We start from the raw sequence: 12,828 nt of genomic DNA, 5'->3' as shown, positions 1-12,828 counted from the left end.
TTGTTATAAGAGCAGGGAAACCTTTAATATACCAACTCATTCATGCTCACCTACTTGTCCTCTCCTCACAGAAAACATTCTGCAGCGCGTCATTAACACCTTGAAGTTCAGTTTGGTCTTCATTAAGTCCCTGCTTGACGACCTTACAGGGAGTCTGAACTCATTCTGTAAAGAAACCCTGGACATTTCCAAGGTGCTGCGCTTCGAGCGCGCGTTACTCAGCCAACAGCAAAAGAAGGTGAGAGGAAAGGATTTATAGCTGATGAATGTAAATTAAAGATATACATAATATTAATTTAGTTACTTGTTTTAAGCTGATTTTTACACTGGTCGTTTCAGTTCTGGCTACAAAAAAATTATTTCTCATGACAGACATTTTGACTTGTCAAAGCAGAAAAAGCACAGGTGTAACATTAATGATGCTTGGTGCATCATCAAAGGTGCATGTTCACTAACTCACATGGCTTTTGGGGACCCTTAATGGACAAACAGTACAGTTCTGTGTCAGCTACACCCTTTCGCTCCCCTGCTCTACAGGGTAAAGAGGTGAGCCAGGAGAGCGTGAAGCAGTTTTATGAAAACTGGATATCCCGTCAGAACACACTTTCATCTCAAGACGACCTGAACAACTGCCTGCCTTCTCCCTCCCCACCTGATGTCCCCTCCTCGCACCATGCCTATGCCAAGCTAAAGAACCAAGCCTCCAAAGTGTCCTGGGGCAGCAGCGTTTCCAGGTAGGTTACTGGACATTGAGTCGGTCACATATTCACATCTCTCATGTTTTCATTCTGTTTTTCTGCTTCTACTGTCTTTCATCACACGTATGCATACATGTACTGCATGTGTAAACTTTGACCTGGCGACAAACTAAATAAATGAATAGCATTATTAATGTACATATACACAGTCTACCCCTCAGTCTAACCCTGTTTTTCACCTGCTCTCTCCTCCTCACCTTCAGCTGTACGACAGATGAGACGATGCTCGGCTCCCGGCAGCCGACCCAGGAAGAGCTTGACGATCCTCCCGCTGTGTCGCCTGCAGCTGACAAGCTCAGGCGGAAGCTCCTGAAAACAGCCAACATCGACCTGACCTCCTTTGAGACTGGTGAACTTTCACCAAGGTGAGGGAGAAAATCTTCAAGTCAAGGCAATCCTGAATATATGTACATACTGTATATGCAAAATAGATGCAAATTGTTTGTCTCTGGTAAATCTAGACTTCTCTCAACGCTTTCAAATTTTGCATAACCATCTCCCCATTTGATTCTTGAAGTTGAAATGTCCCTGTCTCTATCCTTGTCTCAAAAGCTGTGAAGATGAATTCCCACAAAAGAAGGACCACGAACAAGAAGAGGATGATGAGGAGGACATGGAGGGTGAGACAAAGCGTGAGCAAGAACAAGAAGAGGATGAGGAGGACATAGAGGGTGAGACAAAGCATGAGCAAGAACAAGAAGAGACAGAGGAAGAGGAACAACGAGGGGAGGAGCGTGACGTGGAAACAGAAGACCTGGATGAGGAAGCGCAGCAGAGAGAAGACGAATGCGCTGATTACCTAGAATGCACATCATTGGTCTTCAGGGAGAGTGATGGAGAGAAAAGCCTCGACCTCACAGAATCTCCCAGACCCTTGAGTCAGGAAACGAGGAACCTCACTGCCAGTGAGCTGCTGCTCAACAAGTCAGTACGCACAGAATTGTATTAGTTGAAGGCCTTTTTTTATCTTTAGCAAGAGAGAGACAAGCTGCTGCGTGACATTATTATTATAACTTCTGTCTTTTCCTTCTTTCCCTCCATCCTTTCTGTAGGATGTTTGAAAATGACGAGGTCTCAGAGTCCGATAAGTTTTTTGTGACGTTGCCGAGGCCACTGAAGCTGCTGATGGCCCTCTATAACACCATGGTGTCCAAGTCAGAGATGCTGTGCTACTTTGTCATCATCCTCAACCACATCGTCACGGCGTCGCTGCTCTCCCTCATCTTGCCCATTCTCATCTTCCTCTGGGCCATGCTGTCTGTGCCCCGGCCGACCAAACGCTTCTGGATGACTGCCATTATCTACACAGAGGTAAGCTATTACAACACTGTAGTGGTGAGTTTGACATGATCTTCAAACTTGAGGAGCTTCATTGCAGTATTAATATTAATTTCATAACAAATAGACACCAGGGCTGCGATCGGTTTAAATTAGTTTAGTTTGATAGATAAATTCATTCCACTTTGGAGGAATACTCAAAATGTTCAGATTAGAAAATGGTAATAATACTCTGCTTGTATTACATAGGAATGGATGTTAGCAATTCTGTATATCTTATACTTTTATTTGGCAGCTGCTATTGTTTCTGTGCTATTCTGGATCCCTTAAAATCAAGTAGTGGGTGCAAGTCAAGCGAGTCAAATTCATGTTGGATGGTCTATAGAAATTCAGAATGGCTAACGTAGTCCTACCTCCACTGATTTTACACATCAATGTCTGTTTACTGGTCTTTGGTAGTACCACCGCATAAGTGTATTATAATGCCTTTTGTGGCTCCAGAGAGAGCTGAATAAAGTCTGATAAATTGCCTCAATTGATTTCACTTGAGTCAGCCTTAGTTGGGTCAAGAAGAAAGGTGTGTTACACTGCAAGCAGACACACGCACACTAACTTGAGCAGAGTCCAGAGTAAGGTCATGTATCTCCTCATCTCAGCTTCTGTTGGCACCAGTTTACGGTGCCAACGGTTAATGGTTTACTAGTTCCAAATGTGAACACCAAGGACAGAAAAAAAGAAAATTACTTTTATGGAGAGAATATTATCTGATTTGGTGATAATGTTATTGTTTCAGCTGATGCATGATCCAGATATCTTTCTTTTTTTTCTCTCAGCTGACTGTTGTGGTGAAGTACTTTTCCCAGTTTGGTTTCTTCCCCTGGACCACCTCTGCCTACAGAGGCATCAACGCTGACCAGCCCTTCGCCCTGCCCAACATCATTGGGGTGGAGAAAAAGGATGGCTACGTCCTCTTCGACCTTATTCAGCTGCTTGCTCTGTTTTTCCACCGCTCTATTCTCAAGGTAACCATGAAAAGTTACCCCACTCATTAAAATATGCCCATTTGCTGATTTATGTCTTTTAAGGGACCTAGTTTTGCATGTTAACATTCAGTTTGCTGTCCATGTAGTGCCATGGGCTGTGGGACAACAAAGAGGTTGAGATGCCTGATTTTTTCAAGAAGATGAAGAAGAAAGTTGACAAGAAGAAGATGACAGGAGGAGATAAGACGGGCAGTAAAGACAAAAGTCAACGCCGGCTGAAGTTCCTCCCTTTCCAGGCCTCCACCACCTCCATGTTCTGTAGACGAAAGAGAGTTGACTCAGCAGAATCTGATGGTGAATATTCAGAAAAGCTTAAGATATTTCAATCCAAATCTGACCCAACAGTTTGGGTGAATCTATTGTGAGACTTCCACTTCTCCTTTATTTTCTGTTGTCTTTTGTTCTTTTTTTGTCATTGGTAGTTGACATTAAACTCCATATATGACTAAAATTTCTCCATTTCACGTTTATTTTTTTCAATGGAGAGGTGAAGCCCAAAAAGCAGCACAGCAAAAACAAGAGACGGCAAAGAAACAAGGCACCGCTGACCAGGAAGCAGAGGATTAGACAGCAGTTCAAAGAGAGGATGCTACAGGCCAAAGCTGCCATCATAGAAGTGTGCGTTGTTGCATACTGACCTCATGACATTTTAACATCATTTTACTGGTTCTTTTCTAAAATATAGAGTGAGTCAATATGACAGCTTGGAGAAAAGTGTGTTTTGACGCTGTATATTCTGTTTTTTCTACAGCGCCCTTCACATTTACTTACCCATAAGACAGTTCTTCTATGACATCATCCACCCAGACTACAGTCCTGTGTGCGACGTCTATGCCCTCATGTTTGTCATCGATGTAGTCAACTTCATCGTCACTATCTATGGATACTGGGCTTTTGGGGTAAGAGTCGGACCTGCCTGTCATCAAACCAACAATATACACACTTTAAATGCATGTTATGTACAGTATGACACACTCATGCTGATCGTTTGTCTGTCTGTAGAAATATTCTGCAGTAGCAGACATCACAGAGTCTCTCTCGGAGGACCAGGTTCCAGAGGCCTTCCTGGTCATGCTGCTCATGCAGTTCGGCACCATGATAGTGGACCGGGCCCTCTACCTGAAGAAGTCCCTGCTGGGAAAGTGTGTTTTCCAGGTGGTGCTGGTGTTCGGCATACACTTCTGGATGTTCTTCATCCTCCCCGGGGTCACAGAGAGGTCCTCAACTTAGTTTTTCATTCTCCTCATTTGTTAATTCAGTTGGAATGATCTTACTCTACAGGCTTTATAAAAGGCCTGTGTGATAGAAATAAAGGTAGAAAATCATTTTCAAAAGTTACATGAAACATCATGAAAGTGCACATTGAGTGTGCATGTCTTCGTCCTCCTAACTTCTTCTTGAGCTTCTATTCAATTTCAGGATAGTAAATCGAACAATTAATCTAGACTGCTGTGAAAAATATGAACTTGACAAAACTAACCCACACTTACTTATCTTATACAACTTACAACCCTAATTCCAGTTGTTAAAGACTCCATTTGTAGAATTAGAATAAGTGGAGGGGAAAAGAAAGAAGAAAGATGCAAAGAATTGTATCTTAGATATTTTTGATTGATATTGCCTTTTCTCATGTCTTTTTTGCTCCACAGGAGGTTCAACAGAAACCCTGTTGCTCAGCTCTGGTACTTTGTAAAGTGTATCTACTTCGGCTTGTCTGCCTATCAGATCAAATGTGGCTACCCAAACCGCATCCTGGGAAACTTTCTCACCAAGAACTACAACTACCTGAACCTCTTCCTCTTCCAAGGGTAAGAGAACAGTTACTGGCTTTGATAAATACAAATACCTCCTTAACACAGCATGAAGTTATTGTAACGTCATTGAATCAGATACATTTTCCACACTTTAAACACTTGTGATAAAGTTTTGAGAGGGTTTGTCTTTTGTTTTCTGTGTGGTATTTAAATTCTCCTCTCATCTCCTCTTCCAGGTTTCGCTTGGTTCCCTTCCTGACAGAGTTGAGGGCCGTGATGGATTGGGTTTGGACCGACACCACTCTGTCTCTCTCCAGTTGGATTTGTGTTGAAGACATCTATGCAAACATATTTATCCTCAAGTGCTGGAGGGAGTCCGAGAAAGTAATTGAGAGCGTGTAGTACACATAATGCTGTACTATTACTACAGCTCAAACTCAAAGTTTATCAATTTAAATGTTTATTGAGCATTAAGTACATCATAATCTGCTTTAAAATGTTGATAACATTTGGAGCTGCAAGGCTGTTGCTTAATTTTTGTTTTTTTACTGGCATCCAGGTTCTCCCTTCCTTATTGGCAGATAATTAATTAATTAATAATACTTGATAATATATTAATATTAAATTCCTATAAATGTAACTATTCTGTTGACCTGTACATTATTTAGTAACAGTATTCTGGTTAGAGCTTCTAAAATAAGAGGAAGTATCAATTAAATACCTTTAAATTTATAATATTCAATTTTAAGGCTTCAATAAGTTCAATGATAAGTTGTTACAAACTTGTCTTTTTTAAATTTAGATTTTATAAGGTGAGAACTAATTTAATTGTAATTCTTCCAGAAATACCCCCACACTCAAGGGCAGAAGAAGAAGAAGGTGGTGAAATATGGAATGGGAGGATTCATCATCTTCGCTCTCATCAGCATTATCTGGTTCCCGCTCCTCTTCATGTCGCTGGTCCAGTCAGCTGCCGGAGTGACCAATCAGCCGGTGGAAGTCTCCATCCAGCTCAGCATCGCCGGATATGAGGTCAGGATGGAAACAACTTTATTTAACCCTGTGGTTACTTTCAACTTTTACTGTTTGCATCCTTATATTCTAAAACACTAACGCATATTCTCATCGAGGAATTCTTGCTTGTGAAAGGTGGAACAGCAAAGATGTGTATCGCTTGAAATGCTACAGGGAAAAAATGCAGGTGTGGTGTCTCAAGGATAAAGGTCACCAGTATTACACATCACCATCATTTAACACAACAAACACTTTTTCTTTTGCAAAAAAAACACTTTTGAAACATTTTACTTAAAACCAAAACTGTCAACCTAATGGTGACGCTACAGGATAAGTCAGTGGATCACCAAAGTCAGTAGGATGTATCCTCTGGGGATCATGAAAGTCGGCACAAAATTGCATAGTGTGACGACCTCTACCATTTTGCCTCAATTAGTTGTTGCCGTGTTTTCCAGAAACCTGGTAGCAGGAGCTAGTTAGGGCTAAGTGGGTAGTTGTTAAGATATTTCAGTCTGGACCAAAGGAGCAGGCCGACAGACAGTCATCTCGAGAGCCAAAGGCAACAACCATTCCCCTGCAAGACCATTGTGTTTTATAACAGTGATAACGTTTTTACTTGCCCTTCTAACTGTGCTGTTCAGGCGCTAGTCATTGTCCATGTCTAGTGTGCGTGTATGTTTTACTGTTGAGTGCGTCCAATTGTGTTTCCACAGCCTCTGTTCACCATGAGCGCTCAGGAGCAGAACTTGGTTCCATATACACAAGCTGGATTCAACAGACTCACCAAAGTCTACGCGATCCATCCAGTAAGATTTCACTGTAAACACTGAACTGAGACCACCAGAAACGGGTCAACTAATTAATAAAACTGTTGAGTCTCTTCTGTACTTGTCATAGTAATTATCTTAATTATAATAACTGCATGTGGCCACGAGGGGAAGCACCTCTATGTTTGTAGCTATATGTTCATGTAGATGTAAACTTGTTTGGGTCACTTTTCTTTTTTGTTTTGTCTACTACTTTTTGTTTTTGTCTGAGTTTTTTATTTGTTTCTCTTAATTGTAGGTTAGCCTGTTTATGTTAAACACTGTATTTTATTACAATTATTTAATGTGGATTTCATGAAAAGGGCTTGCAGTATGTTGATACATACAGAAGTGATTGTTTTGGTGTCTCCCGTTGGACAAATGGTTAAGACACATAGGAGAGGCAAGTCTATTTGTGAAGCACCTGTAAACAACAAGGCAATTCGAGACTCTTTATATAAGACAGGAAAAGCCGTTGAGAAAAGAATCACAGGGTAATATAAAAGACATATAAATAGAGAGATGAGGAATCAATTAATTTCAGAACACCATGGTGATTTATTGAAGTAACCTAATCTAATTCTCTCTCTCTCTCTCTCTACCAGTCTGCTATGCAGTTCATAATGAACTACGTGGTGGACGACATTGTTGTCGCTAAAATCAAGAGTGATGCCAGTCTGCTGTGGAGCATCAGCCCAGCAAGTCGAGCGGCCATGATACAGGAGCTCAGCAACTCCTCTCACATATACATGACCTTACGCTGGACGCTGCTCAGGTCAGTGTGTGTGTGTGTGTGTGTGTGTGTGTGTGTGTGTGTGTGTGTCGGCTTGTATTGTGATCTGTGTGTGTGTTGTTGTTTCACAATGCAATGCAGATCCAGTAGGCTTGCATGTGTCATTGTTGTTTTCATGAGTGCTTATGTGCAAATGCTTGTGGACAATGTGTATATGTACCGGCTTGAAATACTGTACATTCGGAAGTGTACGAAGCACTGAAATGTAAATTTTCTTAAATACATGTTATTCCTATACCTTTTATAAGCATGTTTGCTACTTATTGTGCTATTAGTCAGTCTTTTAGCCCTCAAATATTTTACATATCAAAGAAAGAAAAACAAATGTTCTTAAAAGTCCTTAAACTTGTTAAGATACAGACTGTATTAATGTGTAAATTGATGTGAACAGTTGTTCATGGTACATACGTATGCATCTGTGCATCAAATGCCTGTCCATTTATATAATGTCATATTCATTTCTTGGGGATTCAGAAATGTATCAAGTAGTTTACTATAAATGTTCAATTCTTTATGCAGATCTCTTCATTAATCTGGTCGGTAACTTAATTTTAAAATCATTTGGCTGGATTTTGCAAAGATGCACATAGCATTAAACAAACTTTGGTACCTGTGCTGCTTAACGCTCCTCTCCTTCCCTTCTCAGGGATGCGTCCATATCAATGAATGCAGAGACGGTGGGAGAACACACTGTGAAGTTTGAGGACAATGACTTGAGGGAAGGGATAATCCAAATGCTCAAAGGCAACAGCAGCAAACCTGTGTGAGTCGCAGTTAAAACACACACACACACACACACACACACACACAACCTGTTGGTTTTTACTTGGTTGTGCTATTACTGCTTGTCTTCTTCTGGATTTGAAGTTAAATTTGCTTAATTATTACAGATATTAATGTTAGAGAATTAAACATGCTAGTAATGGCTATTGTAGTGACCCCGTTGCTTATCAAAAAAGTCACCATGGTTGCCGATTGTTTGTTTAGATGCGTGCCATAAATAACGAAGTCCAGTTTCCAATATAGCCATTTTATTTCTCACATAAACAGAGGCCAACCACTTTCTCTGTCGTAATCCATTTCCTCTACATATACGAAAGAAATCACAACATTTACATTCATTAAATGTCGCACAGTCAAAAGCTGTTTGCTCCTGCTTACTCAGCAACACCTGTCTCAAGTGACCTCCCCGATTGTATTAACCTGTGGCCTAATTGTCAGCGGCACTACGCCCCCAAGTGGTTGGAGGTTGTAGAAAACAAAACAATAACAAAATGGCTCTTACGGCCATCTTTTTCTTTTTTTTTTTTTTTTTTTTTTTAAGTAAACTCTAAAAATACTGAAGTAAGCATGACACTTTAAGAGCTGAAATATTGTATGTCATCAACTATTTCTCATTTTACAACCCAGACAGTCACTTGCAACATCGCTGAATATTTTCTTCAATTTATTCTGTCCTGTAGGATCATTAATTCTCTGCTACCAAAGTTCCTCAGGGGTCCCAAAGGACCAATATCCAAAATGGCAACCAGGATGACAGTAGGTTAGTTACAGCTTCTAGTATGTTGACCGTACTACAGACTTTTTCTTCCATGAATTATAGCTGCATTGTACTGATAGCATTCAAAGGGATCCATCTTGGATAAGGATCAGGTGGTGATCTCTTGTTTAAAAGTTGCAGTTTGTTTTAACCCCGGCATGTCTTCCCTCAGCGCACTCGGACCGACCAGAATTCCAGGCGCTGGCTTTCTTCAGGCCCATGTCAGTCAATCTTCAACAAGTCAATGAAGGGTCAGAGAAAGGGAAAGACCAGTGGTGGGTGGTGGAGGAGTGCTCTCCTGTGCTCGCCTTTTCCGACCACAAGTGTCACAACATCGAGATAGTGGTGTTCAGTGACAAAGTCAGCCCCTCCAGTCTGGGCTTTCTGGCTGGTCACGGGTAGGTAACAAGACATCTCATCAGCATGGTGACAGTAAAGCTGTCCAGCTGTTGTGCGCTCACAGTGGTATCTCTCTCACATTATTCGAACATGTCCACTCTCTCTGCTCCTCTGCTCTTCACCGCAGCATCGTAGGCCTGTACATGTCGGTGGTGCTGGTCATCGGAAAGTTCGTCAGGGAGTTCTTCAACGGGATCTCCAGGTCCATCATGTTTGAGGAGCTCCCGTGTGTGGACCGGGTCCTGAAGCTCTGCACGGACATCTTTGTAGTACGCGAGACGGGAGAGATGGAGCTGGAGGAGACGCTCTTTGAGAAACTCATCTTCCTCTACCGATCGCCGGAGACGATGGTCAAGATGACCAGGGAAAAGAAAGACAGCTAGGGTTTTGTTGGAATACCATCTGTTAGTACGGGACATGGAGGGTGGATCACCAGCTGTGGATGTGTTCACACTGAACTCCAATCACTCCGAATGGATGTTTTAGAGCAAATAACATTTGGTGCAGAGGAGTCATTTCATTTTTCTTTCTATTTCAACATGAGTGCAATTAAAATGTAATTGGTTGCAAATGGAGCAGCAGGAGGAACTTGTGATTTATGATCCAGTTGTGATTAAGAACCCTGCTGAAGTGCCACTGAGCAAGATTTAAGATACCGACCCTGCTACTAATCTTGACCTCTGACATACATGGAGAGGGAAAGTAGAAAACAGATCAGCGTATATAAAAATGCATTAAACTGTTTTACTTTTACAATTACAGACTGTCAGACTGACAAAAACACTTTTCCTGGTTTGATTGTAGTTTCATTTAGGTCATTAATGTGGGATTCACTGGTCAGACATGTTCTATTATTTGCCTGTATCATACAGCATACAATGACATGTTACAGTAATTTAGAAGGCACTAAACTAGAACTTCAATTAATCTGAACTGCAGTTAAAACAAATGAAGTGCCTGCCAGTTATGTGCTATAGTGTACTTGTTTTTTCAGACCACTGGGCAATGCATGCATTTCTAATGATTTTTGGATTCAGATTTTGAATGCTGTACAGTACACACAACACCCTATTACAGCATCAATGAAAGTTCAACAAACCATTGACATACTCATGGATCAGCACACGCATACCTCTGTAAATACCAGGTTTCTGTACATGACTATGTATACTACTGTACTGATTTATTTATACCAAAATAAAAATTGTTACAGACAAAGATGTATTTGTGTCTCGTTCTGCAGTGCTGTAAAATACTATATTCACCAGAAGAGAAGAATACAAGGACACAACATGTATTTCCAATATCCATCTTTAATACAATTTAAATTACAAATGAAAGGGGAAATACAGCAATTTCATTCAGGTCATCTTGATGTCATCCATCTTTTTGTCTTCTCCCCAGTGTGCAGGACTGGACAGTGAAAGGACCGCACAACTCAAGGTAAAACTATCTACATCCCGGCCTCAAATCCTGGAGGGAAAACAGAGAAAAATAGATAGAAACATTACTGAAAATATCAGTGTTCAAATTATTTTGCATTCCAAACAGAACGCGAATCATTCATATCAGTGACTGCAGGTTAAGGGTTGGTCTACTTTGACAGTAAACTCAACTTCTTTTAAGACAAAAACTTTAAAGATTTGAAGTTCAACTTTGCATGGAAAGGTCTGCCAAAATGAGTTATGAGCAGTTAAGTGCAGACACTTCCAGTCCTAAAACATAACCTCCATACAGTATTGTGCATCAGCTTTAAAAAAAGAAAAAAGAAAAAAAAAAAATTATGAATAGTTCTGGTATAGGGACCATGATCAAGAATAATTTTACCCAAGTACACTGAACTTTGTGTGTCCAAAGTTTCACTCAACCCAAACCTCCATTTATCTAATGATTAGTTACTTTGGAGATTTAGATTTTACAGACAAAACACATTTTATGCATGTTTCCAGGAAACTCATTTAGAAAAGATAATGCATTATTATAGACGTATATTATTAGTATTAGTTATAAATTATCACATTGATGAGGTACAACGTTAAAATGACGCCTACATGTTAGTGAAGCAGCAATACTACTTCACAATGACGATCCGGCACTCTGAAAGGTCACCGTTGATACGGTACTGTATATGAATGCAGCAGATAATTATTCTTCTGCTGCTGCTGCTTTTATAAAAAGTTAGGATGCCCGTTTTTCACTTGTACTTTAACATTGTTAACTCTCTGAATGAGTCTTCCACCGCGAAAAACCTGCACTCTGTCACCGCTCAATGTCACAGCCGCCTATCCTCGTCACAGCCGGGGGGGCCATGGTGACTTTATGATCAGAGTTTCTCTTCACTGCTGCCAACTTATAATATGTGATGAACTTACATGCTGCTGCTTTGGGTTTGAGGACTTTCACGTTGGATTCTGCGGCCTTCAAAGCGACGGTTTGGAACTCCGGCTTCATCGCCGCCCGCACCGCGCTCGCGCAGATAGAGGAGAAGCGGATGTAGCTGCAGGGAGAAAACATTCGTTAGCCGCATGCTAAAGGACACGTAGTACTGACAGTGAAAAAACACCTTGGTTTAAATGACTAATAATCCCATGCATTATCAGAAAGTGTCACGTTTTAGACGGTTATCAACTAACGTTAGTGCGGCAATATAAACGCATGGGTGGTAAAGCTAAGAGTTAACTAAAGCTAAGCTAAGCTAAGTCGGCCTCTGAGGATTTAATAGACAGAATAACAGCAAGGATGATGCGAAAGTATTCAGTTATAATAACAAATCCTTATTTACAATAACGTGGTCAACATTGACCACAAAGCTAGCTCTGTACATATACATTATATGTATTTTTTTTACCTGAGGCCTGCCTGTCTCCAGTATGCAACCATCTTGCCCGTGTTATGCTTCAAGGACAGGTCGGATATGTGCGTGATGACGACATTTGAGACACGCTAGTCTTTTCCCCGAACCAATAAGAAGCGTGTTTGATCATGATTGACAGCTTTGGCGGTCACTTGTCCCGCCTCCAGACCACACTTCAACCAGCCTTTTTTTTTGTTTCTTGCATGATTTGGTGAAATCTCATACAGTCGGTTGATTGTAAATAACCTTTTAATTATGTGGTGCCAGTAATTGAAGTAAGTTACCTTTACACATTAAAAAAACACATCTGTTAAAGAAGATCAAATGACTTATGGGCAAATTGGAAGTGTAACAATAGCGTCCTAATTTTATGTATAAATTATTTTACTGATGACAATAATGTTCTGTATGTATCTAGTTGGTTTGATGCTCGTATGATTTTTCCATGCCCCCCTTTGGTTGAATTGGAATTACTTTTGATTAGGTTAAGAAATAATAATGCTAATTTATTGAGTTTCTATTATAGCAGTTTTTACTGATTGATTAAAAGATCCACCTACAGAAGGAGGAGCGTCGTCATTTTAAGGTT

At 40.6% G+C, this 12,828-nt stretch overlaps 2 protein-coding genes across 2 annotated transcripts in view; one reads left to right on the top strand and one right to left on the bottom strand.

The window, feature by feature from the left end:
* si:dkey-11f4.7 (piezo-type mechanosensitive ion channel component 2) overlaps positions 1 to 9,768 on the top strand; it is a 31,931-nt gene extending 22,163 nt beyond the window's left edge. Inside the window, exons 38-56 of the mRNA XM_068733533.1 lie at positions 72 to 238; positions 538 to 734; positions 962 to 1,123; positions 1,311 to 1,682; positions 1,811 to 2,069; positions 2,870 to 3,058; positions 3,166 to 3,373; positions 3,565 to 3,697; positions 3,831 to 3,978; positions 4,082 to 4,296; positions 4,729 to 4,887; positions 5,070 to 5,217; positions 5,677 to 5,865; positions 6,561 to 6,653; positions 7,259 to 7,428; positions 8,093 to 8,209; positions 8,910 to 8,989; positions 9,159 to 9,384; positions 9,513 to 9,768. Coding sequence (XP_068589634.1) covers positions 72 to 238; positions 538 to 734; positions 962 to 1,123; positions 1,311 to 1,682; positions 1,811 to 2,069; positions 2,870 to 3,058; positions 3,166 to 3,373; positions 3,565 to 3,697; positions 3,831 to 3,978; positions 4,082 to 4,296; positions 4,729 to 4,887; positions 5,070 to 5,217; positions 5,677 to 5,865; positions 6,561 to 6,653; positions 7,259 to 7,428; positions 8,093 to 8,209; positions 8,910 to 8,989; positions 9,159 to 9,384; positions 9,513 to 9,768 — 3,488 coding nt within the window. The remainder of the gene's footprint in view (positions 1 to 71; positions 239 to 537; positions 735 to 961; positions 1,124 to 1,310; positions 1,683 to 1,810; positions 2,070 to 2,869; positions 3,059 to 3,165; positions 3,374 to 3,564; positions 3,698 to 3,830; positions 3,979 to 4,081; positions 4,297 to 4,728; positions 4,888 to 5,069; positions 5,218 to 5,676; positions 5,866 to 6,560; positions 6,654 to 7,258; positions 7,429 to 8,092; positions 8,210 to 8,909; positions 8,990 to 9,158; positions 9,385 to 9,512) is intronic.
* Positions 9,769 to 10,678: 910 nt separating this feature from the next.
* atp5f1e (ATP synthase F1 subunit epsilon) lies at positions 10,679 to 12,332 on the bottom strand. Its single transcript, XM_068733534.1, has 3 exons — positions 12,234 to 12,332; positions 11,758 to 11,882; positions 10,679 to 10,858 (listed from the first exon to the last, which is right to left on the bottom strand). Coding segments are annotated over exons 1-3 (159 nt in total). The 5' UTR covers positions 12,266 to 12,332; the 3' UTR covers positions 10,679 to 10,856.
* Between the last annotated feature and the right edge of the window lie 496 nt (positions 12,333 to 12,828).

Source organism: Cebidichthys violaceus, unplaced genomic scaffold, assembly GCF_023349555.1.
Source record: "Cebidichthys violaceus isolate CVI_PGR_0920_01 unplaced genomic scaffold, fCebVio1.0.p SCAF_6, whole genome shotgun sequence".
Lineage (NCBI taxonomy): Eukaryota > Metazoa > Chordata > Actinopteri > Perciformes > Stichaeidae > Cebidichthys > Cebidichthys violaceus.
Note: the sequence above shows the minus strand (reverse complement) of the source record. Positions and strands in the feature narration are given on the sequence as shown.

Coding starts and splice junctions, on each gene's coding strand:
- atp5f1e (XM_068733534.1), bottom strand. CDS start 12,265: ATGGTTGCATACTGGAGACAGGCAGGCCTCAG. Junction 11,883..12,233: donor TGGAGACAGGCAGGCCTCAG/GTAAAAAAAATA, acceptor TTCTCCCTGCAG/CTACATCCGCTTCTCCTCTA.